Raw genomic sequence first — 21,815 nt, 5'->3', positions numbered from 1 at the left:
GCATTGAAGCACGCGGCGTAGCCCGCATCAAAAGACACATACAAAAGGAGCAATTGCATGTAGCCCTATCGAGCACCATAACAACCGTGCACCAGCAACAGCGACAAGGCCGGCCCTGCCATGTAACACTATATTCCCATACTATTTCCGGATACAAACGTGAAAATGCCACGTGGGTAGGAATTCCGGATATCGAGCGCGATCCTGCCACGCCAGGTGCAACTCCTCGTACGAGCATGCGCATCCTGCTCTACGTGCACGTGGCGGCCGACCACTACGTCATCTCTTGCGACGAGAGCGCCACGCTAGCGTCACTCATGGGTATGGCCGAGGCGGCGTACGCGTCGGTCTTTCGCGCCAAGCCACCCGTGTCGATCCGTGCCATCACCAACGCGTCCGGGTGCTTCCTCCCGCCCGCCCTCGTGGTCGCCCAAGTGCTCAGTACGGCATTTATATGCTTTCGCTAGCCCAATTTAAATGCATGATTACATCATATGTAGCGCCCGAGGAGCACATTTACGCCGTTGTCGACAATGAGCCCGCTTACAACGACACCGAGCCGCCTCTGGACGCTTTCAAGCGGGCCGTCGCGTCCTGGTCGCAATGGCAGGTATCGCTTCCAGCTCGGTTCGCAACGCATGTCATGTCGTTGATGTAGCTCTACATGGTGCAGCTGCTCTGCACCATGACGCAAGACCCGGTTGTAGCGATTCCCGACCTCTTGGCGTGTGGCGCGTTCAAGGTGCTCGGCTCGCTTCTCTTTTCTTCCGATATGCAGAGTACGCGATACGTCCAAATGGAGAAGACGAATGTGCTTCGTCTCGTAGTCTTGCGGCTCGCGCTCCAAGTGCTGGAGCGTTGCATGTCGGTCGACTGTCTCAGCGCCGCCCGCCTCTTCACGCAGCTCCTCGCGACGAAGCGCTTGCCAGACGACCCGTTTGTGCCCACGACACTGCTGCGCCTCCTGCACACATTTTGCGCCGAGAGCCGCGAAGCTCAGACGCTCTTGCTCGAAGAAGGCATCTCGAGCCGGCTCCTCGCCCTCGTCGACTCGGTCAAGACGCCCGAGGCCGCCCACGCGATTGACGCAACACTATGTCTTCTCCAAGACTCTGCGCTACTCGGTCGCCGACCGCGCAGCAGTCGGTCCAACCAGTCATCGCCGCCGATGGCGCTGCAAGAAATCATGTACCTCTTGCACAGCAAACAACCCAAGAGCCTCGATGTCGCGTCCAAGCAGCTTCTTCTCTTGGCCGCCACGGAAGACGACTGGGCCGCCGCGATGGCAGGCTCGAGTTCCGAGCGAGCGATCTTTACCGAGCTCTTGCACGTGGCAGGCAGCAGCTTTCGCACGACGCATACCGTCCACATGGTCGTACTCGGTCGCTTTCTCTGCGTGATGCAGTCGGTCGCTGGCTTCTCGCCAAGCGCTGTGCTGTCGGACCCCGGCGCCATCGACTACTTGCTATCGTTGGCCAGCGCATCCTCTACGTACCCAAGTGAGATCCAAGCGCAAGCCGCGCAGCTCCTTCGACTCTCTCTAATGCAGTTTGGCGAGTCCCGACACTGCAACGGTCTTGTCGCGATGCTTTGCAACACGACGCCAACAGTCCGCGACGTCGCTACGGACGTGATTGCATTGCTGCTGGAGCGCGACGAGAGCCCGGGCATGAAGGAGTTGCTTGTGCACCGACTGATGCAAGAAGACATCCTGGCGATTTGCATCGATATGCTGTATGCCCCGAGCCAACGACGCCACATGCTCAGCGTCCTCAACGTGGTGCTTCAGGAAGGAGACGCACGGGACAGAGTCGTGGATCGGTTTCAGTGCGTCTCGCTCTTCGTCTCGCTGCTCGTCGACGCGTCGTTGGATGTCGACGGACAGCGACTTGCCGCCAAAGCGCTCGCCAAGCTCGCGCTCTCCACGTACCAGCATATCAATATTGCGAAAGTCTCATGATGACATAGACCCGATCGACGGCAGGTTGTGCGGGATGCGATGGAGTACGTCGTGACGCCGACGAGCTCTCTCTACGACGACGCAGTCATACGATTGTACTTGGACATGATTCTAGTGCCCGAGACGACGAGTCACAGCACATTCCAACGCTATCAACACGAAGCATAGCATTGGATTGGCTTAAAGCTCAGTGCGATGCACCTTGTGCTGCAAGTGCTGTGGTCCGAGGTCGTCCTACGTGAAGATAGTGTAGCAAAGTGTCGTTCGCAGTCTATCTCTGACGCATCCACCACCAGTATCTCTCGTTCAGATCTTATATGCTGGGGCAATGGTGACTTGGCAAAGGCACCTGTGAGTGTCAGGGCTGCTTCTCAATAGGCCACGAAACGTCAAACTTGAGAAACGGATTCTATAAATTTGCCGTGATAAGCAGGGGTTTCCACTTTGAGATTTGAGCCATGGGCAGCAAGACGAGCAAGCCCATCACCGAGCCAACGGTAGGCGCATGGACGCCACCGATCACACGCCTATGGTTATATGAACTAGGCGCCAGCCAAAGGCGGCCAAGACGGGACGGAGGGCAGTCCGTTCAAGAAGTCGAGCCGCAAGTGCACGGACGTGCTCTGCCTCCTCTTCTTTGCGCTCTTCTGGATTGGCATGGCCGTCATCTCGATCATTAGCTACACCAAGGGCCAGCCGCAGCGGTACACGCCGTCCGGCAAACCTATGTTTGCTCACGCGCTGGGTAGGCTCGCGTACGGCATGGATTTCAAAGGCCGTATCTGCGGCACGCAGTCGACGTCGGCGGCCAACGGCGTGCCGGCGTACGACCTGACCAACTACTCGTACCTCGCGTACCCGCGTCTCGCGCAGGACCTCTACGACATGCAGCTCGATGGCAAGTTTGATCCGACGGACCCCGCCAACCTGAAAAACTGTACGGCGTCTGCGTCTCGGCGTGCCCGAGCAGCTTGGACGCGGATGGCCACCCGCTCTACGTGCACGCGCTCACGTCGTACGGCAACCACGATGTCGTGAGCACGAGCAATGCTTCGTACGGCGCGTCGTTGGAAGACACGGCCGCGGGCTCGCCCTTCAAGATCTACGTCAACACGACCAGCGGTACGACCGATGCATAGGATGGATCTCACGTCCTTTGAGTTTAGTCATGTACCGGTGCTTGGAGCTCCCCGAGCAAGAGCAGATCCACTACGTGCGCTGTGTCGACGACTGTCCGTCGTCCAACCCCAACACGAGCATTTGCGGATCGAACGCGACGTATTACGACTGCGGCAGCATGGGCTGCTCCAACTACCAGCGCAAGCATCTTGCGTCGTGCAAGAATGTTCAGCTCGTACGTTTACTATCAATGTATCAAGTGGGCACCCATGGATGGATAACAAATCTCGTAGAAAACCGAGACGACGACGACGCAGCCAGCGAATAACTCGCCCATCTTTGATGCGATGAACTCGGGCTGGTTTATGATCATGGGCTGGTTCTCGGACCTCCAGAAGGCCGCGGTCCCGGTCTTGATTTGCGGCGCCCTGGTACATCCTTCTCTCGAGCAGCAGGCGACTCATATCACTGATTTAGTTTGCGCTCATCCTGGGCTTTCTTTGGCTCGTCTTGATGCGCTTCTGTGCCGGGTTTTTTGTCTGGCTAACGATTCTTTTGGTCATTGCGATGCTGCTCATCACGACGTTCTTCCTTGCGTACCGCGGCGAGCTCCTCAGTACATCCGACTCTAACACTGAACTCGCCTCTCCAATGCTATGCTAGACAACTCGAATATCTCGAGCACGCTCCTCAAGTCGGGTCTCTCGGCGGCCCAAGTCGCTTCGATCACGGCCGACGTCTCGGCGGCGTCGGCGCAAATCACCTTTGTCAACACACAGACACGCTACTGGACGTACGCCGCGTACATCTTTATCGCAGTCGACGTCGTCGTCGTCCTCCTCATCATCTTCATGTGCGGACGCATCCACATTGCAGTCGGCATCATCCGCGAAGCGTCCAAAGCCATCGGACGCCTCCCTTTTCTCGTGCTCTTTCCGATCGTTCCCGCCATTTTGATTACCGTCTTTGTCATTTACTGGATCATTACCGCAGCGTACCTTGCGACGTCCGGGTCTGTCTCGCTCGGCTCTGTCGTCGACACGGTCGGGAACGCGACGGGTCAGACGCGGCCGCAGTTTTCCATGGACCAAGACAACGTGCTCAACTACCTTCTCATCTACCACCTCTTCGGTGCGACTTGACATATTGATACATTCGAGTGATATTTTTTCTACATAGGGCTCCTCTGGTCGGTCCAATTCCTCTCGGACCTCGGGTACATGGCGATGGCGGGCGCCGTCTGCGAGTATTACTGGACGCTCGACAAATCGGTAGGAGCACGGGACAGCCCGCGTCATCATCCTCTTCTTTCTTGCAATAGACGATCGGCCGCATTCCGATCCTCGCGTCGTTCTACCGTGCGCTGCGCTACCACCTCGGATCGCTCGCGTTCGGGTCGCTCATCATCGCGATCATCCAATTCGCCCGCCTCGTGCTCGAGTACATTGACCAAAAGCTCAAGTCGGCCCAGCAAAACACGCTTGTCAAAGTCGCCATGCTCTGCTTCAAGTGCTGCCTCTGGTGCTTTGAAAAGTGCATCAAATTCCTCAACAAGTCCGCCTCGCACGTGTTGAGATTCCATGCTCATGATCCGCAATCTAGGAACGCGTACATCATCGTGGCCATGAAGGGCGACGGCTTTTGCTCGTCGATGAAGGAGTCGTTCTCGCTGCTTCTCGCCAACGCGGCGCGCGTCGCGACTGTGAGCGTCATCACGACCTTCCTCCTCTTCCTCGGCAAGATCTTTATCACGGCCTTCTCGTGCATGATGCTCTTCCTCTTCATTACGAACCCACCCAAGCAGCTCCCAGCCTTCTTCCTCGGCGATGTGGAAAACATCAACAGCCCCGTCTTCCCGCTGCTGGTGTGCGGCCTACTCGCATACGGTGTCGCGACCATGTTCCTCAACGTCTACGAGACTGCAATCGACACGATCCTCCTCTGCTTTTGCGAGGTGCGCAACACCAATAAGATCCTAGCGTCATGCGTGGTGTAGGACTGCAAGGTCAACAAGGCCACGGGTACCTACTACATGAGCGACGAGCTCCTTGCATACGTCGACGGCGCGGCCAAGAAGCATGCGTTCGCGCACTCCAAAAGGCGTCGCCCGAGGCCGACGCGTAGCTTGTATACCGATGTCATGCGTGTGCTTTTTGTATATCTACATTGAAATTGTATCAAGCAACGACTACTCGGTGGACTTGAAGAGGAGCAGGTAGTGCTGGTCCATCTTGAAGAAGAGGAGGAACTGCGTGTCGTACGCAATCGAGCAGCCGAAGCCTTTCCCGACGATGCAGTGCCACGTAGGTCCGTACTTTTGGTCAAAGTACTTTTTCATGTCTGTCGCAATGTCCTTCTCGATGACGTTGGTCACGAGGCTCTCGGCGAGGTGCGAGATGGCTTCGTCCTTCATCGCGGTCGTCATCTCGACCCGCATCTACGCCAGCGCTTCAGTGCATATCTCGTTGTATCTGTTCCATGTACCAGGGTGATCTTGGGGTCCCGGCGCTCCTTCACTGCCCCTTCAGGTGCAATATCCGTCGGTGGCGCCATGCTTGCTAACGCGTCTCTTGCTCAAATGCAAGGATTCTGCGATCTTTTGAAAATCCGCATAAGACCGTAGTAACCGGAACGGTATTTTAGAACGTTTTCTTTCGTAAATACGGTGCTAGAGACTCGGCGTCAACCAGCGCGGGGTTTCTTGTAGCCACGACGAGCTCCCAAGCATGCGCTCGTTGTCGACCTAAAAGGAATCCGGAATTACAGGTAAACATTTAGATGACGAATACCGGTCGTGAAGTCCGTCGCGAGCCAACCGCCTTGAACGTCGAGACGAGGCTCTCCATTTGATGCGGCTCGGCCGTCATTTTCTACCGTCCCACCAATCAGTTTTAACAGGTGTGAGGGTTTTAAGTACGTACATGGAGCAACAGTTTGCGTTCGCAGTTGCGCTCGTAGACTTCGTCAATGTCGAAGCTGTCGTCGACCTGGTTGCCACCCAACAAGAGGTCGTAGCGACCTTCGCCCGTATCGAGCGGCACAGCAACCACAAATTGGTTGTCTTCGTCGATCGCATGATTTTGAAATCCAAGGTGGTGCTCCGAAGGTGGAAGCAATACAATCGGTTCGGGCGTCGACAAGTGGACGGACATCGTCACCGGCGCGGCCCGAATGACTGGCGTCGTTGTGAGCACAGATGGCGCTTCTGGAATGTTGTTGGCATCCACACTTCCGTCAAGGTAGATCATTTGGCTCTCGCACTCGATGATAGCCGGTAGCTCCGTCTCGACAAATGCCGACTGCGCGTCAAGTTCATTGCATTCGACCGCCGACGACAGCGCGGGGAGCTCGTCGTCTTCGACCTCCTCGGTGTCGTGCGGCTCTTCTTCCAGAGAGGCCCGCGGTGTCGGCACCATCACCTGTGGCGCAGGTGTTCTTCGTGCAGGCACTATGGGTGCTGGTGCATTCTGGCGCGACTTCCTTGGTGAGAGACCGCTGCTTGTGGCGTTTAGGTTGTACTGTGCGGCACCCGGAAACGGCTTGCCCATCGGTGAACGGGGCGGCGAACTTGGCGGTGCATGAATCGGCACCGACCGACGCGGCGACATCTCCCGGGACGCCACTACTGGCGCCCGGCGCAGCGCAGTCGTCGACGGCTGGCGCGTCATCTCGGTGTGTGAATGCATGTGGTAGGCACCTCCGTTGCCTGGAAATGCTTTTTCCTTGGGACTGGGTGCCACCATGGATCGTCCCGGGCTCGGCGGCAGTGACACTCGCGATTCAGCCACGGTAGGCTCATGAGGAAACGATACCGTGAGAGGTTTACGCCGGGGACTGGCTTCGTGCACCGGTGCACGCAGCACGCTGTGCTCTTGTCGAAGCCGGCTGAGTTCTTGCTGGTGCAGCATGTCGCGTCGGTCGAGTTCGGCTTGCATTTCCATGCGGAGGCGCTCCAGGTCATTTACCGTCGGCACTGGCGCGGGCAGCTGCGGCGCTTTCTGGTACACGAGCTGCTCCACGAGTGCGCGTTGCCGGCTGAGCTCCAGCGTCAAGTAGTGTAAGCGCTCGTCCATGAGGCTTGGCATCGACGGCGAGGGCTGTAAAAAGGCGGCGGGGTGGGGGTGCTCGAACACGCCAGGATGCGACGCGTGCGGAGGTCCCCACGACGGTGCATGGTCCGAGTACGGCTGCTGCTGCGAGTGCCACGCCATAGGTTGATGTTGTTGCTGCTGCGGCTGCCACGGAGGGGGTCCTCCATGTTGCCCGAATGACGAGGGTCCGCGCTGGTCCATGGGTTGTGGTGGCTGCCAGTGGTTCTCTTGCGGCGAAAACGGGCGTTCAAACGGTGGTTCTTGATGCGATGGTGGCGGCGGCGCTTCACGTTGCGTTTGTTCGTGTGCGACCGGTGGCTTGATAGCATCCTGGCGCGCCTTGAGGTCTTGCTCGAGGACTTGCTGTTTATGCCGCTGGTCTTTCGCCTTGGCTTGTTTCTCGAGCTCGTACTGCTCAGCCTGGCGCTGGAGCTCTTTTTCGATGCGCTGGAGCTCGGCCCGGTCCTCTTCGTCTTTCTTGCGCTTCTCTTCGGCCTTGCGTCGCTTGTTGTCTTCCATCTGCTGCTGCAACAAGGCTTGTGCCTGCGCTTGCTGCGCCTTCTTCGCGTCCATGTTGGGGTTCGTTTGAAGCATGTGACGCCGGCCGTGTGACGTGCCTGGCGGCGCCGCAACGTGCGACGGTGGCGGCGGGCTCGAGCTCTGCGGCTGCATCGGCGGCGGGTGCGGCAATGGCATGGATCCGTGTTCATAGTCGCCGCCATGTCGAGGCGATATCATATGCTGGTAGTGCGATTCCTGCTCGTACACGTGACGGTCTCCGCGGTAGTCGTGCGGCTCGTGCGGCGGGTCGGGAGGCACGTGGGGGTGGGCCATCGTCGGGGGGTAGTGATGCATGTACTGCGGTGGCTGGCTGTGGGGATGCCCTGGAAAGGCCTGAAAGTGATGTTGTTGTTGTTGTTGTTGGTATGGCTGTCCTTGTGGCGGACCCTGGGGATGCTGGTCTTGGAAAGGGGCGTGAAATGCTGGCTCGTGCGGTGGCGAAGCGTAGAACCCTCCAGGCACATGTCCCTGCGCCGGTGGCATGTCGTTCGGCGCTTCACTTGGCGGCGGTGCCTTGGTTGCCGCCACCATCTTTTCGACGTGGTGGCCGCGTGCGTGGTTTTTGCCGTACGCGTGGTTGTTGCCGAAACCTGCAAAGAGGCCGCCGTTGGTCGCTTCCGGTGGCTCGCGGCCGTACCGCAGCGCGTCTCGCTCCGCCTTCTTTTGGCTTCCTGCGCCCGCACTTGCTCGGCGAGCGCCTGCGAGTACTCGTTCTGGCGCTTTCGCTGGGCGTCGCGCAAGCTCTCTTGTCGGTGGCCGCCCCAAACATGGATGGCAAGTGAACTAAAGATAGCCACGCTGGAATTTAGGTGTCTTGCATATTCAATGGGAATTGAACCAACTCTGCTGCTTGTACCGTATATCATCCACCACCAATGCATCGTGAGTATGGCTCCATTCGTCGTCGTGCCACGAAGAGATGGCGGCTCCTCGATCGTAGTTGTCATTGTACAAAGCCCTCGGTCACCTCGGTTGTCGCGGCAATGCATCGAAGGCTGCTGGATGCTTGAAGCAACAAGCGGATTTCAGCAAGCAAGCAATTCAGCCGCCGACAGGCAGGCGCAAACTTGCATTCGAAGGCATCGGAGCATTGGCAAACTTGGTTCGAAACTCTGTTTCGACAGATTCTGGATTTTGCTGCATGGTATCCGGATATCTTGGGATTTCTTGCGGTGGCGATGACCGACAAGATCGGCGGCGACTTTGCCTTTGACGCGACCGCCCACGGCGACGAGCTCCGGGTGACGCAGGACGAGGCAGGCTCGACCGTCACATGCGTAGCCGCCAGCGACGGCCGCTGCCACATGGCGGTCGCGGCAACGCCGTTCGGATCGGCGTGGACCGTCCATTTCGAGATCGTTGCGAGCCACGAGGTTGGCGTCATGGACTCCTTTGCCGCAAACTCATCTTCACGATCGATCATCCTGTAGGGTATTGCCATTGGAGTTGTCAATGGCCAAATTCGCAATGGCGTTGGGCTCGGCAAGATCCGCGACTGCGATGGCCATGGCTGGGGCTTGGCCTCGAACGGCGATTTGTGGCATGCCGGCGACGCTGTCTTAACACACATGGCCTTCGAGGCCCACGATATCGTAAGTGTTGCACTTGACCTCGATAGCTGCGGGCCGGCCGGGCCAGGCACGCTCGTCTTCTACCGCCATCGGCACTACTCGGATTCGATCGTCCTCCAAGCGTTCTCCGGGGTCCGCGCGTAAGCTCGTTTGTCGAGCCATGGCGCTCACGACTAGCTTTGCATGTAGCTACTACGAGAAAGCGTTTGAAGCGCTCTACCCTGCGGTGCATCTGCAGCATGCTGGCGAAGCGGTGCGCTTAATCGCTGGCGCCGATATCTTTCTGCCACCCGTGCATGAGCTCCACGGTGCACCAGACGCACGCATCACGATGCCCAGTGTCGTGACGCGAGCGTCCTTGCCGCATCTTTGGAATGCATCCCGCGCCGTGGATCAGCACGATGCGCTCGTTGCGCTGCTACCGGCACTGCTCGAGCTGCTGCCGACCGTGGACGACGATGCGTTCGACCATGTGCTCGCCGTGCTCTGCAACCTCCTCCACCGCACGTCCACCCCGCCCATGATCCCGCCCTCCAGCATCGCCGTTCTCTACGACCGCATTCCCCAGCGAACTGCGTCGACGACCTTGCCGTGGGTGCTCTTGGCGCTCGAACCTCAGTCTCCGCCGACGATCGACGTCGTGCCGAGTCTATGTACCACCTTGGCTTCGACGTTGCAACCGTACGCGCAGCAAGCCTACGTCGCGCTGCTCCTTCGCCTTTCGTTACGACTCTCGATCGACGACGCGCTGTTGCCGCTCGAGCTGCACCTACCGGTCTACCCGCATCTGCACGTCGCATGGGTTTGGCTTCTGCACCGCGTCGCGCCTGCGTTTGTCGGACCTCCAGACACGCCCCTCGTACTCGCCTTCCGCCGCTTCGACCCAAACTGGCTGCAAGCGGCGCTGCTCGCTGAGACGGCGCGGCTGCCGCATGTCGCGGTGCCGACCGCCTTGGCGGCCATTCAGCGCCAGGCGTGCGACGATCTGCAGCGCATCGGACTATGCGATAACGCGCCCTCCGTGCCGCCCGCCCGTCCTCGCCAACCCGCCAAAGACACGTGGCAAGAATGCGTCGAGCTCGTCTACTGCCGAGACGCCCGCGGCCTCGTCGCCGCGTATGCACGAGCGACCGCCGAGCTGCGCGGTGCGCTCTTGTTGCAGCGACGACTCCTCGATGAAGTCGCCAGCAGGCGGCGGCAGTGGGTTCTGCCCAACGACGAGACGCCGGTCGTGTATGCCGAAGCTCCGATCGTGGCCAGTCTCTTGCACGCGGCACCGCGACTGCTCGTGCCGATTCTGGAGCACGCTGGGTACCTCGGCACCGCGCCGGATCGCCCGAAAGCGCATGTGCATAGCATGGCGCATCTGCTCGTTTGCTCGCTCCTGCGCCAGAATGCGCTTCCAGAGGCCGTCGCGGACCTTATCACGCGCAGCGGCAGCGACTCGGTCTTGAGCCGCGCGCTCGTCGACGCCTTCCTCGCAACGGTCGACATGACCTTTTGGCGCCACGAGCTTCGACCAATTATCAACTGGTTCCTCACGACAGCACATGCGGGCGACGACGATGACGACGTCTTGCTCGAGTACGTTGCGTGCAGCCTGGCGCTGCGCATGGCGAAGGCACTGGAGCAAGGCACCTGTCCATCGGATGTGCGCACGCTCCTCGTAGCACTCTCGACATCCGACGCGGTCGTGGATGTCGTTCTTCTCTGGGTGCAGCTGTGGATCGACGCTCCCGAATGGTGCTTTCGCCCGACAGAGTACACGCCAGAGCAAACCGCGCGGGCCCAGGTACGTCATGTAGTTAGGAGTGCTTAGTAACCTATCATGCGTAGTCGCTTCTCGCCCACGTCGTGGCGTCGGGGCATCTTCGCTCGGCGTTATTGGACGCCGATCTTCCGTCGCATCTTGCGGCTACCCAGTGCGAAGATGAAAGTGTCGACGACCAAAGTACAGCGGCGCCGCTGACATTTTGTGCCTTGTACGGTGTCGAGATTGTTCAGCTCCTTAATGCGGCCACGAGTGCCCTGGCGGCATGGACGCCAACGACGCCAGACGACGCAGCGCTGCGCTTGGAGCTCCAGCACTGCTTGCAGTCGCCGACCGACGATGGCCCGAGCATCGACGTTGTCGTGAGCGCCAACCCACTCATGATGACCTTGATTGCATCACAGTCGCTGCCGCTCACGATGCCGCGCTTCTCACTGCCGATCGAAGACATGCTTACCAAGGTACTGACGCTGCTCCAATCGCCCGCTTGGACGTCGCTCGTCACTGCCACCATCAGCACGCTACCATCGTCTTCGCCAGCGTCGCTGCTCTGGGAGAAGTTGCTCGCTGTCTGTCCCGACGGAACGCTGCGCGGTCGCCTTTGCGACTTGATCGACACGAGCCGGCTTGCCGACACGAGCATCGACGCGTTGGTGCGTGGGTTGCACGAGGTGGCGACGTTCCAGGCGTCGCAGCAGACCTATATGGCGTCGGCGACCGTGACGGCGTCGGTTCTCACGGCGCAGCTACGACCGGCGAATGAAATGCTTTCGGCGCGGCTCTGGGAAAGCCGATTTTACCGCTTTTTGCGCCTTCCGATGATCGCGGCCATTGCGCGCGAGGCGCGGGCGACGCTCAAAGCCACGGAGCTCGCCGTGTGTCACTGCCGCGTCGGTCTCAACACGCTCTCGCAGTGCCACGTACGTGGTGCACTACTCCATTACTGCCAACGCCTCACATGGCAATCTAGGGCTGCGAGATCAAGTGGAGCTCGTTCGAGACGAGCGTGGCCGGCAGCTGGCTCCACGTCCAGCTCCAGCTGTCGCATGACTTGAACGCAGCGTTTCGAGTGCTGCTGACGTCGCACCAAAACCGCGTCAAGTACTTTGCCTCAGATCGAGCTGCTTCCTGGAAAGCGTCGACAACGAACCGGGCAACGTCGGCATTTTCGCTGGTTCAGATGGCGCCTCGCCACTTGCCACCGTTGGCCGCCGCCGGGTGGCACGACCACGTCCTCCTTGACCGACTGCACGCAGCAGAGTCTCCGACGTGGCGCGACTGGCTCTTCCTATCGGCACTTCTCCCATCGCGACCGCTCTTGTGTCCAAGCGTCGTCCAGGATGCTGCGCTCTACGACCAACTCGTCTTGCTCGAACGACTCTTGCCGAGTGACGTGGGCTTGGCCGACGACGCAGTGGCCGTGCGCTACTGGACGCTGCAGGTGCAGCGCGCGACGGTGCCAACGCTGCTGCCCGATACGGCGCGACGGCGTCTGCGGGCCCTCGTCCGGCACGTGCCGCCGCATCTATTGGCGTTTTGCGTGGCCAAGGCGCGGCCCCGAAGTCTCTTTTCGGTCGTCCGCAACTGCTACGTTTGGGCGACGCTGCACGCGCCGAGTGTGTCGTTTGCAGCCTTCGTCGCCACCGAGGGATGGCACCCCTTGCTGCTCGCGGGGCTGCGAACGTTTAGCGAAAAGGGCGGCGAGTGGGCCGTCCGGATGCACGAGCGGCTTCAGCGCCATGTTGTGGCTCGATCGCTCCTCGACGAGACCTTGCGTGTCTGCCCCCTGCAGCGGCTCTGCGCCGTACTCGACATTAGCGCGGCGTTCGAGGACCGCGTCGTGCTTGCTGGTACGACTCTGTCTCTGGGACTCGTGATATCTTGACGAGTGATGTGTACGTAGACCAAGGACACGTGGCTGTTGCGAGTGTGCTACTGGACGCACCCGTGCCGTGGCTCGAGCTCGTGCTGCACTGCGAAGGCGACCCGATGCTCGTGCAGCACCTCCTGGACGGCGACGTTGCCGCGCTGCGCAGCATGGAGCTCCGCCAGCTCTTGCGCGTGGTGCCGGCGACAGGCGGGCGCTTCCTCTGGTCGTTGGTCAAGCCTCTTGTCACGGAGCTTGTCCAGCGCGAGAGCCGCGTCGAGCCTGGCATGCGATGCGTGCTGCGTCATCTGCAGTGTATCGAGCGCCTTGGGTACGCCTCTGGCTTTGACGTATCGCCGTCCGACGGCGAAAGCCTCTCAACCGCGCTTCAGCGTCTCCAAACCAAGCACGACGACGTCGAATGAGATCCCCGCACGACCGATGAAGGGTTAGGGATGCATACGAAAGTTAATATCCAAGTCGCCAAGCGAGTTTGGATACTACTACCTCCAAGGATATTGATTTGATGCAAGGAGGACCGTGTTGCGCTTTAGCAACGATTCTTCTTAGGCCATCGTGGCCTTGGACGGTCGCACAACGCCTTTTTGCTTGCAGTCGTCGTACAAGTCAAAGTGCCCGGTGGCGAGCGACGGCAACTGGCCAAATTTCAGAATGTTGTGCGCGGTCACGACGCCCGACATGAGCGCGCCCATGATACCGATCGCGACAATGTCTTGGCCCGTCTGGTAAAATCCTACGCCCGATTTTCAACATCCATATCTCCACCGCCAAACCTACCTCGAATCGGCGTCGATGGTCGAAGCACGTCAAAGGCCGCGGGCGTAAAGCGCCACTTGCCCATTTCGAGGCCAAAGACCTCGCCCTTGTCCGCGTTCAAGTACGTGTTGTAGCTCAGCGGCGTGCCCACATCCATGCCCTTGACCTTGCCTTGCAGCTGCGGGTAGTACGTGTACAGCTCCTTCTCGAGCTTGGATTTCCACTGCGCCTTGATCGCTTGGTACGCAGCGTCCTTGTCCCGGTCGGCGCTCTTCATGTGCGCCCACGGCGCAAAGTCTTCAAAGTTGACCATCGCCAGTACGAGCGCATTGCTCTTCCCGGGATACCGCGTGTGCCACGTCGACTCTTTTGCGCACGGAAACGCGATGAACGTCACGGGCCGCGACGTGCTGTCGTGGAGGCCCTTCTGCAGCACCTCCTGGAACCGCTCCGTGTACGTCGTCGTCGCCGTCACGTCGGGCCACGACCAGACGTTGTAGGCTGGCAGCGCCAGCTCGCTCACGGTGCCCTCGAGCGAGACGAAGAGAAAGCACATGGTCACGGACCGCTGCGCGTTGGCGACGACCTCAAACTGCCGCCAGTTTGGTGGCAGCGTCGCAAGTGTCGACGAGTCGAGGAGCTTGTCGCGCGTGTTGAAGAACCCAATGTTTGAGACCACGACGGGCGCGTGGAAGGTGTCGCCGTTGTCGAGCTGGACGCCGACGGCCTTGCCGCCTTTGACAAGGACTTGGGCGACCGAGGCCTTGACGAGGACGCGGCCGCCGCTGTGCTCGATGGAGCGCACGAGGCCTTCGGCAATCTTGGCCGACCCGCCGCGCGGGAAAACGGCACCATTCATGTAGTGCATGACGATCTGGCTGTGCATGTAGAAGGGTGCCGAGTCGGGGAGCACGCCATGGTCGCCCCTAAGAACGTAGTGAGAAGACAGAGAGATTTGTGTAGGGTGTACCACTGCCCGCACAGAACGCGCTGGAGGAGCTTGTTGGAGATGATACTGTCGATGACGTCGGTCGTGTTGCGGCGCATAAAGCCGTGGCGGTCGCCAAAGAAGAGCGCAATCCGAATCAAGAGCGACCCAAGCCACTGCGGCTCGACGACCTTGAGCGTGTAGAACCTAATATGATATCCATCAAACGGCAAGCTCAAAGTGAACTGTTGGCGTACCACTGGGAGAGCTTGGTCGCTCGCTCGCAGAGGTCGACGTACGCCTCGAGTTGCTCCTTGAGGTTGGGCTCGTCCGGGAACTTGCGCAAAAGCTCGGCAATGAACCGGTCGCGGCCCGCGGGAAAGGCGACTTGGAAGCTACCGCCCTCGCCGACGGCCACCTTGTCGTACGCAAACCCGTCTTCATGCGCCCCGATCGGGTCCCATTGCAGCACATCATCACCGATGCCCATGAGCTCCATGTACTCGCGGCACTGCGGGTCGATCGAACCAATGTAGTGCGTGCCCGTGTCGAACTCGACGCCCATGTCCTGCATCATTCCGTTTCTTAGTGCACATCATATTGTCGAAGATATATACCTCGAACGTGTGCGTGGCGCCGCCAGCGCGGTCGTGCTGCTCCAAGACCAGCACGCGCCAGCCCATGCGCGCCAGGATAGCAGCGACGCCGAGACCACCAATGCCGCTGCCCACGACGATCGCATCCAACGTCGACGGCACTTTGGACTTGAGGTATCGATCTTGAATGACAGGCATGCGCGTGGGCCGCGGCGTCGTCGTCGCTTTGGTGTCTTCAAACGCGGCAAAGCCATCGCGGTACCGGTACGCGCGCAGGGCGCGTCGCTTCGTCGAGAGGTACCACATGGCCGTCACGAGGAGCGTGGTGAGGCCCGCCATGAGCAGCGTATGACCATGAACGTTGCCCATGCTACGCGCAGTGCATAAGCCACCATCCTCTACTTGCGTGCGTCGAGCACTAAGATCGTAGACGGACGGACCTTGTGTGTCGAAGGAAATCGCGGAATGAGAGTCAAAATTCGATCCATGGGCGCCCCTTGGCAGAGCCCACTTGGGATTTGTATGCCTCCCTTTTTGTCATATTTCGCCTGCTTCGAAATCTGTAGGTTTTATATTACATACAAATATGTAGTGTGACAAGAAGTTTTAAAGATGGGGGTGTGACAGGGGCGTTTCAGACCCCAAACGCACCTCTGGAGCTACGCCGTGTCACCCAATCAGAGGCAAGCCATCTGCAAGGTAGCATATGATTGGTGGAAATCCAGGCACGATCTTTGAGCTCACGTGGCACCTGATATCACGCCGACGGCGACCGACGATATGCTAACGACTGGACACTACGCGCTACGTCGGCACAGTGCATTGTTCCGTGGGTCACCGCTTTTTGTTTAGTCGGTCTACAGGAAAATAGACAATGTGTCATTTTAATTGCTGCGGGCCGCTTGGCGCCGGTTGGTTTGGTGGACCAGTTTCATGACACTGGCTTCCATTTGCTCTTGCTCCGCCTTGGTTCGACATGCGACCCAGAGCATTTTCTTTGACGTCGTAATCTGGATAGCATACGGCGCCGTGGGCTCCAACGCGGTAGAAACGACATCCTCCACGTCGCTTAGCTGCAGCGCGCTGTGACTTAGATACGCGGACGTCGACGGCCGCGCCGGCGTCGGTCGCCACCACGTCGGTGCGCGCCACGCGAGCGCCGAGCCACTCTTGTTGAGAAAGACCCACTGTGTCTAATCCGACAAGATGAGATCGGATGTACCCACGTCGTATACGTAATCCTAATGTATACCTTCCACGAGAAACCTTGGGCTTCAACGTTCGCACCTCGGTTTGAAGCTTAAAGACGCGCCCATCTTCAATGAGGTCGCGCACGAAAGTGATGTGCGCATCGAGCGCTCGTTCCGTCGGCGACAAGAGCGCCCGTGAAATATCGTTGGCGAGCGCCTCGAAGCGCCGCACCCGATGTGAATGTTGGGGATCCTACGATTGCCATGCAGCGCCAGTGCGCCAGAGGTGGACGCACGCTGCGGTTGACGGCGCGACGTGGCTTGAAAGCGAGGTTGGCGAGCCCTTTTGCTATGTTGGCGAGCCGCTTGTTGCTGGAGAAACTAATCCCTTCCATGGGCTCGATGGGCTCTTCGTCGTGCCACAACTCGGCGCGACGGCAACGGTGCGCCGCCATTCAATGGCCTCGAAATACGTTTCGGAAGATTCAGTCGCAACATGCAATCTTCAAAGGCACAAGCCGAGCGATTCGAGTCATGGGCAAGCTCATAGGGCAAACTCATGGGGTGGTGTATTGGTGATACACAGCAGCTCAGCAGTAGAAGAACGCGCACGTGAGGGGATGCGTGAGGGGTGCGAGGTGACGTCAGAACCACCTGGCGAGGTGGTCGGAGCTGGTTACGTCACAAGGACCAGGTTCAAGCTTTTTACATTATTCGTGGCACATGCCACATTTAGGCATGCGCAAAAGCTCTTCCGTGTGCGTTGGTGTCCATGAAGGACACATTGTTGATTGTTTCAAAGTTGGCGCTGCACCACTTCAGTGCATGAATAATGCGCCTCGACACGCGCGTTGATAAAGGTGAAGCGCACGAGGCTGAGCTTGGAGCTTGACTGAGCGCGTTGAACGACGTGCGCAACGACGTGATGCCCATGAACGTTATCGTCATGGCGCTTTGAGCTCAAATCGTGACGTTCTAAGTTGAGATACGTACAGAGGCAACGCCGTCCCGGTCGTAATGCTTGGCCGACTTGTGGTCTTTGCCTGCGAGTGCGTTGCGTTTGGCGGACGTGCGTCGCCCTTCTTGCAAACAGAGGCCGTGCTTCGCACCACGGACTCGTGCATTACGTTGAAAGAGGCCATTTACAATAACGAAAGTCCATAGACTGCTAAAGGCCTGACCACAAGATCCTGTGCAGTCCCGTCCTAGAACCACTCTATGCAGCGACTGCTGCCACACCCATCGAGTGAGATATGGCCGACTCGTGTTCCACTTGGACTTCATTTATTCTCTCTTGTGCTTGTTGTCTTCGGTATTGTGTCCACCGTCATCGCTCTCTATGTTGTTGTTCTCGGCGCGGTTCTTGGCGTGCTGCACGAGCTTCATCAAGCTAGCGAGCATGCGTGCTTGCTCTTCTTTGGACGTGCAGACAAATGTGAGCTTGACATGCTCGTCATCTTCGAGGAGGAGACACGGAGACGCCTCTCCATTACCGCTCGGAAGCGTCTTTGGCAGCAGCGTGATGACGCGCGTGAGATGCATGTGGCGTGGGTCGTGCTCAAAATCATTTTCCAATGGGCGGGCCGGGGGTGCGCCCCAGAGCCACGTCGCGGGCCGCCACGCCAAGATCGAGTACGTCACGTCCATGAAGACCCAGAGCTTCTACGTACAAATCTGGTTGGAATCCACTCGACTCGTGCGATCACCAGGAGCACCTCCAAGCCAACGCGCGCAGTCCACACCCGGGTCGACTACACACCCGTCACGATGTAGCAGAAAACAATCAAGGACATCAACTACCTCGGTGAGGACCTCGACTGCGACGCCAGAGCCTGTGAGGTCCGAGACAAAGTCAATGTGGTTCTGACGCGTCTTCTCGGCGGCCGTGAGTGTGGCACCCGAGAGGTCAGCTTGAAGCTTTTTCTGCTGCGCGGCCGACACCAAGATGCGATTGTGTCGGCACAAGCGAAGGATCTATCTACGGTCATGACGAGGCACTCATCGATGTAGACAATCAACCTCGGCCTTGGTTAGTTCGCGCGACGGCTCCTCCTCTTGGTTCGTCGCCATGACTCTTCGGCGTGAGCGTTACGTGGCCTCTTCTTTCTTGGAACGATAGCGCGATGCCGCCGCCCCATGTACATCGAGCGCATGTGTGCTCTTCTTGACCTCTCTCTAGTGCCCCATGTGCGTTTACCACAAGCGCCAAGCCGACGAGGCCATGGCGGACTATGTGGCGCTGAAAGCGCACTCGGAATCGCAATTGGCGCAGCTCCATGATTTGCAGAGGACGCTCGAGGCAGAGATGCACGCCATGCACGCAACGATTGAAACGCTGGGCGCGACGAATCTCTCGCTCATTGAGCGGCTCGCGGTGCGCTCGGACGACCTAGTACAACCCAAGACCCGAGTTCATGTGACCATCCCGTGAGAATCGCTTTGATTTTGCAACAGGGCTGTCATCTACGGCTAGAAGAAGTGCTTCTCCACCGCGCCCGCCGAACGCACAGATTGCACTCTTGCGTGCCCAGGCACAACACGCTCTATCTATATTGCACGAACATCATCCAAGTCGCGTAGGTCGCGCAATACAAAGCCGAGGTGCACCGTCTGGGGGTCCTTTGGACCAAGGCGACGATGCAGACGGACAAGCTAGCCAAGCAACTCCTGCTGCTACAACGGTCGAATGACGCTGCGCAGAAGCGACTGCTCTCGGTACGAGCTTTTTTGCTTGCGTTTGGTTTGGTCATGCGGCGAGCAGGACCAGAAAGGACTGATGGTGCGGCTCGACGCGACAACCAACGAGCTCCACTCGACACGCGAAAAGGTTACCTCGCTTCAAGCACATGTCCACGCGCTCGAGCGCACGCTCGTCCAGATATCCCCACAACGCGAGTTGTAATGTCTATTGTACACTGCACACTTCGCTCTTGGTTTGGTTGGATTTGGCCGTCGCATGCAATCGCGCTTCGTGGCCAGTGAACGCAACGTCAAAGACAGCCGAGACGGGGCGGTGGTCGGACGTCTTGATCTCCATGTGGCTCTCATACGACCGTAGTTGGATCGTATGCTAACATTGCATTCTGGAAATGCCTGAGAAAGATGAGGTACCGGCTGCAGCGTCGCGTAGAGAATCCGATCGGTCCACGATGGTATTCGCTGCTTGGCCGAGGTATCGTAGACGTCGGAGCCTAAGTCCGTCCTCTGCGTCGCCCACAAATGAAGGATTTCGTCGCACCCTTGTCAAACTTGTATGTCGGGCGAAAATGCAGCGGACCTTCGTGAAAGCGCTAGTACAGTCCATTTGGTCACCAGCGTGGTTCTCACCCACTACGTACTTGGAAGACGCGCTGAGCGTCGCGCTCTTTTGTGAGCTGGTCATTGGCAAGTAGCACCTACCCCTCGTGTGAGAAAGCGGAAATAGGGATGAAACTCATCACGTTGTGCATGTCACGCGCGAGGAGCGTGTCAATCATGCGCCGCGTCCCGTCGATGCGGTAGTTGAGGTCGCCGCTCCAAAAGACGCGGTCAAAAACGTCCGAGATCGGACCGACGTGGTCGTCGCCCTTTCTATCGACAATATTGTCGTTGGTCTACGACGGACTAGGGTCGTATCGTACGCAACAGGGAGCAGTCGGAGCTCGGCGTTGATTTTTCAAAGTTGGCGTTGCGCCGCTTCAGAGCGTGCTGCGACTGGTGCGCCTCGAAGTGCGCGTTGATAAAGGCAAAGCGCGTGAGGCCGAGTTGGAAGCCAATGCCGACGCCGCCTCCATATGTGTCTCGTTGATCTCGACATTATAGACCAAAGGGATATACCTTTGTTGCCGAGCTGGTTGCCGATCCCAGTCGCGATCGCGTCCGACTCGAGGCCCGTGACCAGCGGGAGGACGCTCGTGTGCACGAATACCATGTTGTGCATCGCCGTGAGCGCGTGGCTGCGCAATTTGATGTAACTTGTTGGCCCGAGCGTTGCGCGAATTTTGTCTTCCCACTCCTTTTTCGATTGGAAGAGCACCGATTTGGCGATGCTACAAAGATGTGAGGCACCGGCACGGCGCCTTCTTGGACGTACGTCTGGACGCACTCTTCCGTGCCGATCGCGTAAATATGACACGTCCCGGGGCGCAAAAGGGGCGCAAGGTCGGCTGGAGGCTTGTGCGCTTGAAGATTCCACGTCAGCACAAGGACGCGGACGCTGCCCGCCGTAAGCACCGACTCGGTCGTGTCATGCGAGACGTCTACCACAAAACTCGCTGGAATCTCCGGCTCATGCGATCGATAAGCTCGCACCGAGAGGCGCCTCGAGGGTCAGCGGGCTCGGCCACGGAGCTGGCGGGTCCTCTTCCGTAGCCTTGGCCTCGCTCAGTCTCTCCGTCTCGGGAGTGGATTCTGCAGGCGGCGTGTCGCTCTCATCGTCGTCGTCGTTGTCGTCGTCGGAAGGCGGAGCGACGCCAACTTGGTTTTTCGCACCGCGTAGCCTCGAAAGTAGGCTTGCACACGTGTGGCCGCCGACTCTACCCGAGAGTTCATCGAGGGTGCGGGCCATGCGGGCGTACCGAGCTTTGGGCTCACAGCATCGCTGCGTACTGTGGCCACGGCAGAGCTCGGGGGTGTCCTACAAAACGAGGTGCCGCACGACGACGATATGTGCGTCGACATATACCTCTCGTCCCCTTCGGCTGTCTCTTGTCGTCTAGCAGCATTTCATCGTGAGGACCGACCACGATTGCATGCATACGGAGGAGGCGTCGTGTCGCGCGCACTCAGGGGACGGCTGCTGCTCGCGGGAGTTGGGGGTCGGCTCGATAGACTCACCGCGCTCGCACTGCGCCTCGGCGTCTTGCCTCGACTGCTCGTCAGCGGTCGATCGAAAGAGAGGTCCTTGGCACTCGCCGACGTTGGAAGCAGCTCCCTCGCACTGCGTGGCTGACTCCGGTGAAGGCCGTCTGCGCTATGGCCAAGTGCACTACGCAGCTCGCGTCACCCACCATGCGTCTCGGTGCGACTACCTCAATGCGAGCCGGGGCACGTCAACGGCGGGCGTTGCTACACAGTCAACTGGGTGCCCTCGCACCCATCGGTAGCAACCTACCGGGCTTTTCTTCGTGTGCGACCGGCAGCTCGGGCGCGATGCTCGACGAGATGTACACGCGGGTCTGGGCGCCTCGCACGAGCGACTGGATCTTGGTCGCTGCCGCCTGCTGCTTCTCGTGCTTGCGGCGGCGCGCTGCGTTTTTGCGCTCGTCCTTCTTCTTGCGCAGCGCGTCGTCCGTGCGCTTCTTTCGCCGGACCTATTGACTGCATGAGGCGAATGCACTCGCGCTGCACCAACCTCGGCCGTCGGCTCGTCCGTCGTGGGCGAGATCTTGCACGGGTTGGCCATC

The 21,815-nt window shown here is 59.2% G+C and overlaps 10 protein-coding genes across 10 annotated transcripts; 4 read left to right on the top strand and 6 right to left on the bottom strand.

Annotated features, from left to right (window-relative positions):
- Window positions 1-236: 236 nt before the first annotated feature.
- On the top strand, window positions 237-1,960 carry SPRG_01870 (hypothetical protein; the record flags this gene model as incomplete). Its single annotated transcript, XM_012340436.1, has 4 exons — window positions 237-441; window positions 501-610; window positions 659-779; window positions 828-1,960. 4 exons carry the CDS (start codon window positions 237-239, stop codon window positions 1,958-1,960), a joined length of 1,569 nt encoding a protein of 522 aa, XP_012195826.1.
- A 458-nt stretch (window positions 1,961-2,418) lies between these two features.
- Window positions 2,419-5,249, top strand: SPRG_01869 (hypothetical protein; the record flags this gene model as incomplete). Its single annotated transcript, XM_012340435.1, has 12 exons — window positions 2,419-2,457; window positions 2,507-2,664; window positions 2,710-2,904; window positions 2,931-3,082; window positions 3,127-3,314; window positions 3,373-3,510; window positions 3,557-3,695; window positions 3,743-4,210; window positions 4,259-4,350; window positions 4,401-4,633; window positions 4,682-5,033; window positions 5,076-5,249. 12 exons carry the CDS (start codon window positions 2,419-2,421, stop codon window positions 5,247-5,249), a joined length of 2,328 nt encoding a protein of 775 aa, XP_012195825.1.
- On the bottom strand, window positions 5,222-5,673 carry SPRG_01868 (hypothetical protein). The gene is made up of 2 exons (XM_012340434.1): window positions 5,564-5,673; window positions 5,222-5,516 (listed from the first exon to the last, which is right to left on the bottom strand). Exons 1-2 carry the CDS (start codon window positions 5,630-5,632, stop codon window positions 5,268-5,270), a joined length of 318 nt encoding a protein of 105 aa, XP_012195824.1. The 5' UTR covers window positions 5,633-5,673; the 3' UTR covers window positions 5,222-5,267.
- A 32-nt stretch (window positions 5,674-5,705) lies between these two features.
- Window positions 5,706-8,494, bottom strand: SPRG_01867 (hypothetical protein). The gene is made up of 3 exons (XM_012340433.1): window positions 6,001-8,494; window positions 5,869-5,949; window positions 5,706-5,822 (listed from the first exon to the last, which is right to left on the bottom strand). The coding sequence occupies exons 1-3, from the start codon at window positions 8,260-8,262 to the stop codon at window positions 5,748-5,750; spliced, it is 2,418 nt and encodes an 805-aa protein (XP_012195823.1). The 5' UTR covers window positions 8,263-8,494; the 3' UTR covers window positions 5,706-5,747.
- A 704-nt stretch (window positions 8,495-9,198) lies between these two features.
- Window positions 9,199-13,400, top strand: SPRG_01866 (hypothetical protein; the record flags this gene model as incomplete). Its single annotated transcript, XM_012340432.1, has 6 exons — window positions 9,199-9,287; window positions 9,350-9,442; window positions 9,492-11,094; window positions 11,139-11,993; window positions 12,044-12,923; window positions 12,977-13,400. The coding sequence occupies 6 exons, from the start codon at window positions 9,199-9,201 to the stop codon at window positions 13,363-13,365; spliced, it is 3,909 nt and encodes a 1,302-aa protein (XP_012195822.1). The 3' UTR covers window positions 13,366-13,400.
- Window positions 13,401-13,447: 47 nt separating this feature from the next.
- SPRG_01865 (hypothetical protein) lies at window positions 13,448-15,610 on the bottom strand (the record flags this gene model as incomplete). Its single annotated transcript, XM_012340431.1, has 5 exons — window positions 13,448-13,694; window positions 13,739-14,643; window positions 14,688-14,852; window positions 14,903-15,213; window positions 15,263-15,610. 5 exons carry the CDS (start codon window positions 15,608-15,610, stop codon window positions 13,507-13,509), a joined length of 1,917 nt encoding a protein of 638 aa, XP_012195821.1. The 3' UTR covers window positions 13,448-13,506.
- A 515-nt stretch (window positions 15,611-16,125) lies between these two features.
- On the bottom strand, window positions 16,126-16,826 carry SPRG_01864 (hypothetical protein; the record flags this gene model as incomplete). The annotated part of the gene is made up of 4 exons (XM_012340430.1): window positions 16,126-16,434; window positions 16,477-16,482; window positions 16,529-16,684; window positions 16,728-16,826. The coding sequence occupies 4 exons, from the start codon at window positions 16,824-16,826 to the stop codon at window positions 16,126-16,128; spliced, it is 570 nt and encodes a 189-aa protein (XP_012195820.1).
- Window positions 16,827-17,675: 849 nt separating this feature from the next.
- On the bottom strand, window positions 17,676-18,530 carry SPRG_01863 (hypothetical protein). The gene is made up of 4 exons (XM_012340429.1): window positions 18,451-18,530; window positions 18,232-18,405; window positions 18,147-18,182; window positions 17,676-18,093 (listed from the first exon to the last, which is right to left on the bottom strand). Exons 1-4 carry the CDS (start codon window positions 18,499-18,501, stop codon window positions 17,716-17,718), a joined length of 639 nt encoding a protein of 212 aa, XP_012195819.1. The 5' UTR covers window positions 18,502-18,530; the 3' UTR covers window positions 17,676-17,715.
- A 7-nt stretch (window positions 18,531-18,537) lies between these two features.
- On the top strand, window positions 18,538-19,347 carry SPRG_01862 (hypothetical protein). The gene is made up of 5 exons (XM_012340428.1): window positions 18,538-18,569; window positions 18,611-18,858; window positions 18,905-18,962; window positions 19,012-19,146; window positions 19,193-19,347. The coding sequence occupies exons 1-5, from the start codon at window positions 18,555-18,557 to the stop codon at window positions 19,331-19,333; spliced, it is 597 nt and encodes a 198-aa protein (XP_012195818.1). The 5' UTR covers window positions 18,538-18,554; the 3' UTR covers window positions 19,334-19,347.
- Window positions 19,337-21,814, bottom strand: SPRG_01861 (hypothetical protein; the record flags this gene model as incomplete). Its single annotated transcript, XM_012340427.1, has 16 exons — window positions 19,337-19,501; window positions 19,543-19,622; window positions 19,670-19,721; window positions 19,770-19,826; window positions 19,872-20,001; window positions 20,057-20,198; window positions 20,248-20,425; window positions 20,479-20,669; window positions 20,722-20,839; window positions 20,902-20,945; window positions 20,988-21,046; window positions 21,095-21,124; window positions 21,170-21,397; window positions 21,441-21,477; window positions 21,524-21,722; window positions 21,764-21,814. 16 exons carry the CDS (start codon window positions 21,812-21,814, stop codon window positions 19,337-19,339), a joined length of 1,761 nt encoding a protein of 586 aa, XP_012195817.1.
- Between the last annotated feature and the right edge of the window lies 1 nt (window position 21,815).

This window comes from Saprolegnia parasitica (assembly GCF_000151545.1).
Source record: "Saprolegnia parasitica CBS 223.65 unplaced genomic scaffold supercont2.5, whole genome shotgun sequence".
NCBI lineage: Eukaryota > Oomycota > Saprolegniomycetes > Saprolegniales > Saprolegniaceae > Saprolegnia > Saprolegnia parasitica.
Note: the sequence above shows the minus strand (reverse complement) of the source record. Positions and strands in the feature narration are given on the sequence as shown.

Excerpts from the sequence above, each read along its gene's own strand:
- SPRG_01867 (XM_012340433.1), bottom strand. The coding sequence starts at position 8,262 with ATGGTGGCGGCAACCAAGGCACCGCCGCCAAGTGAAGCGCCGAACGAC. Across the intron at positions 5,950-6,000 it reads AACGCAAACTGTTGCTCCAT|AAAATGACGGCCGAGCCGCA; the intron begins GTACGTACTTAA and ends GTGGGACGGTAG. Across the intron at positions 5,823-5,868 it reads CGCGACGGACTTCACGACCG|GTCGACAACGAGCGCATGCT; the intron begins GTATTCGTCATC and ends GATTCCTTTTAG.
- SPRG_01863 (XM_012340429.1), bottom strand. The coding sequence starts at position 18,501 with ATGGCGACGAACCAAGAGGAGGAGCCGTCGCGCGAACTAACCAAGGCC. Across the intron at positions 18,406-18,450 it reads GCGAACTAACCAAGGCCGAG|ATCCTTCGCTTGTGCCGACA; the intron begins GTTGATTGTCTA and ends GACCGTAGATAG. Across the intron at positions 18,094-18,146 it reads CTGCGCGCGTTGGCTTGGAG|AAGCTCTGGGTCTTCATGGA; the intron begins GTGCTCCTGGTG and ends ATTTGTACGTAG.
- SPRG_01868 (XM_012340434.1), bottom strand. The coding sequence starts at position 5,632 with ATGGCGCCACCGACGGATATTGCACCTGAAGGGGCAGTGAAGGAGCGC. Across the intron at positions 5,517-5,563 it reads GGGACCCCAAGATCACCCTG|ATGCGGGTCGAGATGACGAC; the intron begins GTACATGGAACA and ends GCGCTGGCGTAG.
- SPRG_01862 (XM_012340428.1), top strand. Across the intron at positions 18,859-18,904 it reads CGAGTTCATGTGACCATCCC|AAGAAGTGCTTCTCCACCGC; the intron begins GTGAGAATCGCT and ends ATCTACGGCTAG. Across the intron at positions 18,963-19,011 it reads TTGCACTCTTGCGTGCCCAG|GTCGCGCAATACAAAGCCGA; the intron begins GCACAACACGCT and ends CAAGTCGCGTAG.